Genomic DNA, 11896 nt, shown 5'->3' with positions numbered 1-11896 from the left:
GAGCCAACCTTATAATAGAGATATGACAAGCAGTATGGTCACAGATGTCAACATGCATATCACTTCTTTCCAACATGCTCCCATCCACATTAGTCTACCCTGGACCTTCTTTCTAGTGAGAAATGATGGGATAAGGAGGGCTCCCCCTGGTTCAACTCACTCTCTGTAAAGCAATGGTCCTGAGAGTAGAGCCCCAGAAAAATCCATTGTCTGCCCAGCATTCTGCTTGGAGAGACCTAGCCAGATGCATCCCTCTTTCCTGTCTGTCTATCAGTCTGCCTCCCCTTTCCTATTTATCTAGGAAAATATCACATACAAGTGCTTGACGATTTCCACTTTACAAATGACAATTGCTATTCTTGCAGCAGGTGCTTTACCTTGTAGGGCAACATTACTCTGGTACTCATAGTGGGGTTAGGTTATAGCAATGCCTCAGGGTCCCCTATTCTAATCCTTAACATAAATATTCATTAGTGACATTACTAGTATCTGTTAGATTCCTGCTGATAGGGTCTATCTAATCCAGAGCCCAGACCCAAGGACAGAGCAGAGATGACACTAAGTTACCAGTACCTACCACCCCCAACATAATCCTTCTTGGTATCCTTTGAGAGGCCAGGGCCTTCCAGTGTTCCTCTCAACACTGATACCTTCACTACCAGCTCATTTGTCACAGGGTCATTTTCAAGTACAGAGAGTTAGAGAGTGAGGTTGAAAGAAGAAATAAAGTCAGCTATCTGCATAGAACTCAACTCTACCCTGTCCACTCCCTCGTTACTTAGTGAGCATGGGCTTGCTTGATCCTGAGCTGGAGGGTGTGTCCACCTATACAGTATCCACTTGAACATATATTCTGCCTGAAGAGAAAGGGAACTAAGAATCTGATTAAGGAACCAGTGCAAAGGAACCTCGTGGTGCTTCTGCTCCAAAGGGCCAGACATGGCCCTCACTACATACTTACAGGAAGTCCAAGAATAGACAGAAGAATGAGTCTCTTGGGACAGATGGGCTGGCAAGGGTCCAGTGGGCACCAACAAGGACCACAAAGGCATCAGGGAACTTTATAAGGTCAGACACATGTGCTGGATCTGTGTGCACTCACTGAAATTATTTTATACACATAAAATAAGTCTTTTTTTTTTTTTTTTTGAGACAGGGTTTCTCTGTGTAGCCCTGGCCGTCCTGGAACTCACTCTGTAGACCAGGCTGGCCTCGAACTTAGAAATCCGCCTGCCTCTGCCTCCCAAGTGCTGGGATCAAAGATGTGCGCCCCCACCCGGCCTAAAATAAGTCTTATATGTTAATAATACCTCACTCTTGGTAAGTCCATGGAAACTATGTAACCTTCCAATCAGGGGGAAAGCACCAGACCACAGTGAGGTTCCCTTAGGGGAGCAGCCAGAACAGAACTTGTGCTTGGATGTCCATCCTCAGCTGCCTGCCCTCTCACTAGCTTGTCCCATAGCCCTCAACCCCCAACCCTCCTCTGGCATCCACACAGCTGCCAGAGTTAGAGTCCTGGCCCTACCCCTTCCCTGCTTATGTAAACTTACCCCTTCCCAGTGTTCTTGTTTCTAAACAGAAAAGCCCTGTTGGACCTCATCACCTAAGCAGGGCTCGTGCCCTCTGACTGGTGCTGTCTTCCTGGTCTAGGTGGAACTCCTTGCCTGTTTAAAGCCCAAAGGGATCTCTCAACTAATATCTAGTGGCACCCATCTCTTGCTCCCCCTATCTCACTCTCTACAGAGCATTATAATCATCTGATCTTAAGTATTGATCACTTCTCATACTATCACTAGCACAAACCTTAAAGCTTAAAGCTTAAACCTTATGCAGTACTATAGCCACCAGCACCAGCAGTTAACAGATGTGGGAAGTGGGGTCAGACTGAGTGAACATTGGTCCTAAATGTTACAAATACACACAGACTCTAAAGGATTACTATACACATTAAGGAATATAAGCTAGTTCCTTAAGAGTTATTATATGTTGAAATTACATTTGATAGGTTAAATAAAACATACTAAAGTATCCAATGTTTGGGTTTTGTTATCACTGGTTTGTCTGTTTTTATATTTGTTTTTTAACAACAAGGTCTCAGAAATCCACCTGCCTCTGCCTCCCAAGTGCTGGGATTAAAAGTGTGGGCCATCACTGCCCTGCTAAATTTAATTTATTTTAAAACTACAAGTAAATGGGGGGAGGTTTCACTAGTCTTGGGGAATTCTTATCTTTCAAACTTGTTTATGGATGAAGTGTATAGCCCAGATTTAAACTGTACAACTACTTTAAGTCTAGATTTGAGGGATTTAATTTAGGGTTAGTAGGGACTTAGACATCTGTCATCAAATCTTGACTTAATAGATGTTCTTCTCAAGTCAGCGTTTAGATTATTAAATAGAAGTTAAAACATATCAACAAGAAAAGTTCTGTCAGGTTTATCTGTTGCAAAAATATCTGTTCTTTTGTTTTTGGTCTTTGGTCCTATAATTGACAATTTAATACTGATTGTGGCACCTGACTTGCCCTTTCATGAGATTAAAAACAACACTCTTGGCAGAGCCAGTGTGTCTAAAATTCTATAGTTAATTTCCTTATTTGGTTGCTTGTATTCGCTTCGGGTGACCTAGGCCAATACAAAAAAAGGGGCTAAAAACAATCTGATGATGTCAAAATGAGTCTCATTTGTTCAGTTAAAGTTCTCAAAGGATTAAAGACTCCTAGAGGAATTCTGGCCTATATCTCATACCATGAGCACATAAGCGATTGATTTGTCTGCGTGTGAAGTGCTAAGCTGAGAAGACTGGGAAGAAAGTTGGAAAAGCTTAAGGTCATTTTATGATCTGCTTTACAGAAAACCGCCTGTTAGAATTGGTTAAACTTGACTCAGCCAATTACACTCAAGTAGCAAGTTTTTGTTCATGCTAGGGGTAAGGTCTTGGGAGTGGCTGCCTCACACCTGCTTGTAGATGGCTGGACCACCACGTTACTGGGACACCTTGGGTTAGCAACTCATTAGTAAAAATGTACAGTTTGGACTTTTTTACTTCAAAAGTTTCACATTTTTATTTGTTTTAAAGTGGAAAAGGAGGTATAATTTTCTGTGTAGCCCTGTCTTTTCTTCTTCTTCTTCTTCTTCTTCTTCTTCTTCTTCTTCTTCTTCTTCTTCTTCTTCTTCTTCTTCTTCTTCTTCTTCTTCTTCTTCTNTTCTTCTTCTTCTTCTTCTTCTTCTTCTTCTTCTTCTTCTTCTTCTTCTTCTTCTTCTTCTTCTTCTTCTTCTTCTTCTTCTTCTTCTTCGATTTCACTGTTGTTGCCCTTGCTGGCCTGGAACCAGAGATGTAGACCAAGCTGGTCTTGAACACAGATCTACCTACTTCTGCCTTCCATGTACTGGAATTAAATACATGAGCCATCGTACATGTACATTGTACACAGCCTCATACTGTAGTTTTTAACCTGTCTATTAGCAAGCATAAAAGGCTCATGGGTTCATCTTAGATGGATATACTTACTGGGCAGCCTGTTGGCAATATCCATTCAGGGCTTGGCCTCCTGTGGTGTCTCCAGGCCCTAGGGTGGCCTGGTCCAGGAAGAAGCCTAGGACAGTTTCTTTAAGGATAATGAGTAGTTACACAGAATGTCACACATTCCCCACTCCCCCAAGATCTGTTAATTTTCCTTTGACAAGTATCTTAGGGCAGGACCTTCAGGAAAGTGAAATAACAGCCCCGCTCCGAGCATTCCCACATAGTGACCCTGCTCTCCATCAAGTGAGCAAGGCTGAACTCTGAAGATCTAGGAATTTAAAGACCCTTCTCCTTTCTGGAGAAACAGGGTTCAGATGTCACAGGCATTTTAGGGACAGGTGAAACCACTCTTTATGAAACAGGGAACTTGGAGTAAAAGGGGAAGCTGTGGAAGAAAGCCCAGAAGAAGGGGAACTGGGAAGTACAGAAAACTAAGAGTGAAGAAGCAAGGGGCAGGGATGGGGGAGGGGAGGCTCAGCAGGGGATGGTCGAGGAAGTGAGAATGGGAATTGGGCAGCTCTCTAAGAGGTAAAAGGCAAGAACAGACTAGAAGCGTACTGAAGCAGAGGGAGGGCGGGGCAGTTCGGAGGAGGAGGCTAGGCCGCCGGGAGTAGGGCAAGGGGGCAGACGGAAAAGGGAGGGTGACCGCCGGAAAAGGAGGAGCCAGGAGAAGAGGGCGGGTCCCTAACTCTCGCAGTTGGGTAAAAGCCGCCCTGTGGGAGCAGCCTCTGTTCTGCACCAACTCAGAGTACTGTTGGAGCTCCATCCCTTTGTCCTAGCCAACCATGGCCAGCTCGCTGCGCTCCTTGCTGCTCCTGCTGGCCATCCTGGCCGTGACCTGGGCGGCGACCCCAAAGCAAGGCCCGCGAATGTTGGGAGCCCCGGAGGAGGCGGATGCCAACGAGGAAGGGGTGCGGCGAGCGTTGGACTTCGCCGTGAGCGAGTACAACAAGGGCAACAACGATGCGTACCACAGCCGCGCCATACAGGTGGTGAGAGCTCGTAAGCAGGTACGTGTCCCCGCTGTCCCCTGCTCTCCGGACGTCTCCAGGCCGCTCCCACCCAGGCACCCCTAGCTAGGGCGCGGTTTGCATCTGCAGTTCTTAGTCAACACCTGTGCTTCTCCTGGGAGTGGTCCTCTCCCTTCCTTTCTTCTCAGCCCTCCTCAACGTGTTATCATTCATCTTTTGTTTATTCCGGAACCCTGAAGAGCTCGGCGGGTGGGTACCTGCCCTCCTAGCTCTGTTTCCAAAAGGGCACCTAGAATAGGTACTGTGTAGGTCAAACGCTCTCTGGGCGGAGCTCACCACCATTAGCCGCCTGGGGTCAATGTCAACTGCTAATGATCTGGGAGAAGGATAAATAGGCTTCACAGCTGCCCTCACTGAATAATCGCCCTTCTTGAAACTTATTCTGACTGACAGACGGGCAGCTTTCATCCCATCCTTCCAGTAAACACTTGGCCACGTTCAAGTCTCTTTGCTCTACTAGGGAGCACGTGTACCTGGCTGGGTGTGTGTGTTTATAGTCACTTATTTTTGTGAATACTTTCAGAGTCAACATTTCCGGAAAACATACCCAAGATTCCATTTGGAAAATTGGGAATCCACAAATACTCAGTTCCTTCACTCAAAGCCTCACTTAGTTTTCTGGTCTCCATTACGGACTCTCCTAGCAAGGGCTATTTCTATCCAGTCTGGCAACCTGTTTTTCTCTGAGCAGTGCCTGAGCTGCCTTGCTGTTCTTAGCAATGCAGATTGGTCCAGACAGCTGTGGTGATCCGTCCTGTGCCACAGGGTCAGGTTCCCTTCAGCCATGACTCGACTCGGTTTGTGACAGGGTGAACCTCAAAGGTAAACGACCCTTTGATGCTGCAGCCCTATTAGCTTGTACACAGTGTCCCTGGGGCACATTTCTCAGAAGGAGCCCCTTTCCTTAAGGGACACATAACTGTGTAGGTTGGTATCTGAGTTTCTTGACTGTAATGTTGGTGCAGGTCACCAGGCAGTTCCCCTTGGGTCTTCTGGGAAGGTGCTGTCTAGCTGTTCTAGGAAGCCTTGCTTCCCACTACTTGTGGCCCTGGAAAATCCTCGGGATATCCCTCAGGGGTTTTGCTGATTACTCCCAGAATAGCACAACTCACCCTCCACCCACTGAGTAGATGGAGATACTACCCTAGACTTAGACTCTGACAGAGGAGCTAGCAGCAGGAGCTGCTAAAGCCCCAAAGTTGACCCAAAGGAGGCCCAGATTTTAGACCACAAAGGGTTGTATGCCAGTGTGTAGAGCTCGTTTCTACCTTCTCTTGAAAAATACAAAACAGTTCAATCCTGCTCCATTTCTTTCTCCTGCTGCTGAGATCAACCTTCAGAAAACTCACCCACTTCCCAGCTGCCTTGGGCCACGATGGCCAGCGGGCCTCCTAATTGAGGCAACAGATGGAGCAAAGTATAGGGAGTCATAGGTTATTTGATCTGCGGGTTTAACTGGTAGGGAAATCAGGACATTCTCCCAAATCAAGAGCTAGGTTTCTGGTCCCACAAGGCAATACACAGAGCCCTTCCCCCCTCCATCCCCGACCTAGGTCCCTCAGTCTGTGCTTCACATTTCTGACAAGTTGGTCTGGTGTGCCCCATTATGGGAAGAGGGATAAGTGCTATTTTTAAATTGTAACTGGAAGACCTACTGGTAAATGACATGTGTGAGAAAATTCTGGAGAAAAATCTCTCTGAAGGAGAAGACATTTAAGGGGCCGTCTTTCCTCTGACTTGAAACATCCCTGTGTGTGAAGCATCTCATGTCCTCTTGTCCTTGAAAGGAAGGAATCTTAGGTAAATAAATGTGTTCTCTCTAGGCTGCGTACGGTGAATGAGGAAAGTCTGGCTCTCCTCCAGTGCTCCCGTGTCTGAGCCTGGGGAGCCACAATCAGCAGAATTGAGTTAATCCCACACTGCAGCCCAGAGCCTTTGCTTATGCTCAGAACAATCCTAGGCTCCTAGAACACCCCGACTGCCTTTCCCCAGACCTGATCCTTCCCTTCCCGACTGACGAAAGCGTCTGTCAGTACTAGCTTCTGCTGTTTGTGTTCTGCTTCTCCTCTTAGTCAGCTCCATATGACAACTTGTCAGGGTTGCTCAGAATAAAAGAATTACCAACAGAGCCTGGGGCGCTTGTCTGGAAGACTTAGCTTGTGTTCTCTGTGGGTGAGATTTCTGGCTTCCTATGAGTCCAGGCATAAGTCCTAGGTAAACACTTCAGGTCTGTGATGGAGGGCAGCTGTGTGGAAGTGACTTGACTGGACTGTTGAATCCTGCTCTTCTCACCGTAGCTCGTGGCTGGAGTAAACTATTATTTGGATGTGGAGATGGGCCGAACTACATGTACCAAGTCCCAGACAAATTTGACTGACTGTCCTTTCCATGACCAGCCCCATCTGATGAGGGTATGTACTTAATATCAGCTTAAGGGTAATCGTGCAGACAACGTTGTTACAAATAAGTATTACATTGTGTGAGGAAGGACATGAGAAAGGAATGGTGATTCGTGAATGGATACAGGTGTTAGGCACATGTATGTTCATGCCAATGCAGATGTGTACCCCTGTAGGGGAGGGGTTTATGTGCACATGATTAATTGCTTAATTAATTTATCCTGGGAATCAGGGTGTTGATGTTCAATTATCCCTACTGAGCTAGAGGCAACTTCAAGTATTCTTGCTGGGGAGAAAGGCTTTGTTTAATCCTAACCGGAGCCACCTGCCAAGACCACATGAAAGAGAACAGAACCTATTTAATGGTTGAAGTCTTCTGTGCCTCTTCTGCCATGTCTGCAGGGATGTGACACCATGGTTGTGGTGATAGCTACATTTCCCTTATCATCCCTCCCTATACCTTGCCACTTTTAGAGGTGTGTCCCATGCCTGTGTTTCTTTCCTGGTGGCCCTCTTAGTACTTAGGTAGAGGACTCATGGGCCCTGAGCCTTTTCCACTGCCTTTACCTCTAGGACTCCCATACCTTAAAAGGCTACTCCTTAACAAGTTGTGCTGGGGCTGAAGAATATGGTCTTGTGGAGCCAGGAAAGGGGACACATGCCATCCAATAATAGGGATGAACAGACCCTGCTAGGTGTCCAGGGACTCAGAAGGGAGAAGGGTCTCGCTTCCATCATTGCATACACTTGTTCCACCATCCTGGAGTGGGTATTTTTCTTAGCTGTAGTTTCACACTGATTGTTTCTCTTTGTTCCCTTTTGCAGAAGGCACTCTGCTCCTTCCAGATCTACAGTGTGCCCTGGAAAGGCACACACTCCCTGACAAAATTCAGCTGCAAAAATGCCTAAGGGCTGAGTCTAGAAGGACCATGCAGATTGTTCCTTACATGTACTCCTTCCCGATAGTGTTTCATCTCGAGGAAGGGTGCTCCGGCTCTGGAGGGCACCGCCAGTGTGTTTGCACCAGGAGACAGTAAAGGAGCTGCTGCAGGCAGGTTCTGCACGTCTGAACAGCTGTCCCCTGGTTCCACTCTTCTTGCAGTATCTGTCACGCCTTGCTCAATTAAAAAAGACAAAATCCTTTGGCTCTGTCTGAGTTGTTTCTGTCTCAGGATATGCAGCAAGGAAACCCAGAAAACAAGAAAAGTGTGTGTGTGTGTGTGTGTGTGTGTGTGTGTGTAACCCAGAACCCAGACAGCACCAGTTCTATACTATTGGGCCACTGGTGTCTATGGGGTGACAGGGATACTCCCAGCCCTTCTATGCCCTGACATAACACAAGTCTTTTCATGCAGCTTCAGGGGAGATTTTAACCCAAATGGAACTGACATAAGGTCAATTCCGACTTCCAAGTTTTAGTTAATAACATCACCTTAGTGTCATGGTTGCATAGATCTGGGGAGGCGACAGGGTTATATAAAATGCAGGTCCTAGCATCCTATTCCTCAGTGTCCATCCCCATGTCCTCCAATGTAAAGGGGAGTAGCCAAGCTACTGGGGCCTGTGTTCAAATCACAGAAGAGATCAGAGCTGCATTAGGAAGCTGTCTTCAGGTTACTGGCATGAACTCTAAAGGGCAATAGAGGTCCTTCAGTAAAAGCCAAAGCAGAGCCCGAAGGGAAAGGAGAGCCTCTCTTCCTTGGTGACCTATTTCCTCCCGGCCTTGTAGGCAGGCTCTTCTTCCTCTGATACTGATAAATTAATGTCCTTGAGGTGAGAGCAGGGAAGGCTCAAGTAGAGGGTCTTGAGTTCTAAGACCTGAGTCTAGGCAGGGTTGGAGAGTTAGTGTCTGTATTGCCCAGGGTCTTCAGCAGAATGGTTGGCACAGTATTGATGGTTGGACAGCCCTGCCCACAGGAAAGTGTGCACATGTTTTGTCTATGTTACTGTATATTGTGTTAGGTTTACTAGTTGGTCCTTAAATTCACTGGTGGTCCTGGCGTTCAGGTGTGTGATCTGGGTCTCTGCTTCTTGACTCTGGATGGTGTGCGACTCTTATCAGCTCGTGGAAAAAGTGAGATGATAACATGATAGGCTAGAGCAAAACCAGGAAAGATGCAAAGCTCCTGCTATGGTTTCCTAGACCCAACCCAGGGGAAGCAAGGCTTCTCTGAAGGTAAGTCCATCTTCCTGAAAGCCATGGGACCATGTGGTGACACCAACAGGCATTATCTAGCTGGGCCTTTCTGATACCTCGATCGACAACATAATAAGCAGATTAAAAGGTTTGTTATCTGTGAGTGAAGGCAAGTCATTACACAGCAATAATACCTAGGGTGCGCGCTCTCTCTTGCTCGCTCTGTGTGTGTGTGTGTGTGTGTGTGTGTGTGTGTGTGTGTGTCTTGACTAAAGGGTGAAACCCAGCACATCTGGAAGCTGCCTGCCCCAGCTCTGTGACCTGAGTCACCTCCTATACTCACCTTGAAATAGTTCTTGGGATATTATGAGAATTAATTATTGTTGTCTAGACATTTTATAGTAGAGTTCAGTATAATATATGAACTTTATTATATAAGTACATATTAATCCAGCCAAAATGTTCATAGAATTTGCTTCAATGACTTTTTTTTTCAAAATATTTTTAACTTTTTGGGGTTTTTTTAATGTATTTTTATTTTTAAAACTTTTTACACAATACATTTTGCTCATACTCTTTTCTTTCCCTCACCTCCTCCCACATCTCTCCCAGGCCTCACAAACTTCACCAATTTCGTAGTTTGACCCTCTTTAAAAAAATGAAAAGAAAAGAAAAAGAAAAGAAACCCAAACATGAAAACAACAAAAAAAATTAAAAATCCCAAACACACACAGATCCCCCCACATACCACATAGACAAAAACACACCCATATACACAAACTATACACACACACACACACTGAGCTTGCTTTCAAATGCCGTTGAGTTTACATCCAAAGGTTGATGCCATTTTGCTCTAGCCTACCGGTGTTTCTTATTTTCTCACTGATTTCACTTTCCTTAGTAGACTCCATTTCTCCACTGCCTTCTTTCCCTCTACCTCCTTTAACAAGTTCACTGGTTCCTCAGTATAGTAGAAAAGTCCAGCATATTACAGATTTTTCCACTCCCAGCTAGACACTCAGATCACAGAGCTCCCTAGCATAACATCTGTCCTTTTAAGAGTCCTTAGATCCTGAACAGTAGCATTTGTTTATCTTTGGCTGAAATCCAGGCCACTAAGCTTGTCACACTTCCTGGATTGACACTGGCAGACAGTGATACTGATGAATGTGTTCCCATGGCGCTGTGCTTCTGGGACTGTCACACTAATCATGGCAGTGACACCAACACCTCTAAAGAGGCTGCCTTACAGTCACAAAGGCCCCACCTTATAATGACAGTCTGTCCTGTACCGATCCACACTCCCATCTTCCCCTGCCCTTATGTCTGGAGCATTGACTCGGCTCAGCAGTCGAGGAAGCCCATCCTCATCCTAGTTTTGCATATCGCTTGTGTATCTCAGTGACTGTCCTGAGCTGTTACCTGGCCCAAGTTGTATTCTTAAATTTGTCCAGTGATCCATAACAGTTCAGTTAAATTTAAAAACTGAAAAAGCAGCCTACGCAACCACACATTCGGTACACCTGATACACAGTTCATATCCAGAATACATAAAGAGCTATTAAAAGCAAGTAAGAAAGCCGCCTAAGCAGCCTTCCTTTTAAAAAGATGTTACCATTAGAAAATGAAGACAATCTCATTTTTAAATTAAGATAATTTTTTTAAAAAAAAAAAAAAACACAACCCATTTAAAATTGTAAAAAGTCTCAATGGGTATATCTCTAAAGAAGATATGCAAAACATTAACACAAACATGAATGCTTATCATAAATCTGAGGATAAGGTAAGTTAAAAGCATCTGTTCCCACTTCATACTTACGGTATCATTGAAAAAAGGGAAACTAGCAAACAGGAACCCCGACTCAGCTGGTGAGGTTGGTGAAAACGATTTGGAAAACTGCTTGGCATATCCTCAAAGCATCCCATAAGCCTAACAGTTCTACACCTGTTTATATATCCAAGATAAACGGCATAAAGTGACTGTACTCTCAAGCTTGTACGTGCCACCTTCTAGCTGTGCTATTCATAACAGAAAGAAAAACAACCTAGGACTGGAGTGATGGTTCAGTGTTTTAAAATGATTAAGGCTGCTTTCCCACTTGAAACTTAGAATCCATTGGCCTGTTTTCAGTATCATGCCTTAGAGAGAGATGGAGACCTGAGGAGGTCTAGCAAGACTGAGAAGGAATCAACCAGTGGAGCTGTGTTGACATTGTCAAGCTGGGCCTGATGCCACAAAACTGTAGTTTCAGCTATTTGGAAAGTTTAGGTTGGAAAGAGTTCAAGTTCAAGGCTAGCCTAGACAATACAGAGAGAACCTCCTCAAAACAATAATTTTGAAATGGCTGTAGATGTATCTGAGTGTTAGAATTCTTGTCTAGCATGTACATGGCCCAAGTCCAACCCCAATATTACATAGTACTGTACTAGTCTCATTTCACTTGTGATAAAATAACATGGGATGACCTAATTTAGGCAATCCCTCACTGAGACTCCCTACCCAGGTGATTCTTCATCACTTCGAGTTGACAATTAAAACTAAACATCCAAACAATTATAGCAGTACCATCTAAGGTTATAACCTTAGATCACAGAGCACCGTAACTAATGCAAAAGTTAGAAATATTATGAAAATTATAAGAATGTGACTGGCACAAAGCCAAGAAGGGATCACACTGCAAAAGTGACACCTGTAGATTTGCTCAAATGTATGGTGTATTAGTCAGGGTTTTACTGCTGTGAACAGACACCATGACCAAGGCAAGTCTTATAAAAACAACATTTAATTGGGGCTGGCTT

The 11896-nt window shown here is 45.0% G+C and overlaps 1 protein-coding gene across 1 annotated transcript; it reads left to right on the top strand.

The window, feature by feature from the left end:
* Window positions 1-4176: 4176 nt before the first annotated feature.
* On the top strand, window positions 4177-8104 carry LOC110318739 (cystatin-C). Its single transcript, XM_021193985.1, has 3 exons — window positions 4177-4537; window positions 6856-6969; window positions 7783-8104. Exons 1-3 carry the CDS (start codon window positions 4313-4315, stop codon window positions 7864-7866), a joined length of 423 nt encoding a protein of 140 aa, XP_021049644.1. The 5' UTR covers window positions 4177-4312; the 3' UTR covers window positions 7867-8104.
* The last annotated feature ends 3792 nt before the right edge of the window (window positions 8105-11896 follow it).

The sequence above is a fragment of the Mus pahari genome, chromosome 3, assembly GCF_900095145.1.
Source record: "Mus pahari chromosome 3, PAHARI_EIJ_v1.1, whole genome shotgun sequence".
In the NCBI taxonomy this organism is placed as follows: Eukaryota; Metazoa; Chordata; class Mammalia; order Rodentia; family Muridae; genus Mus; species Mus pahari.
This window is presented reverse-complemented; position numbering and strand designations above follow the sequence as displayed.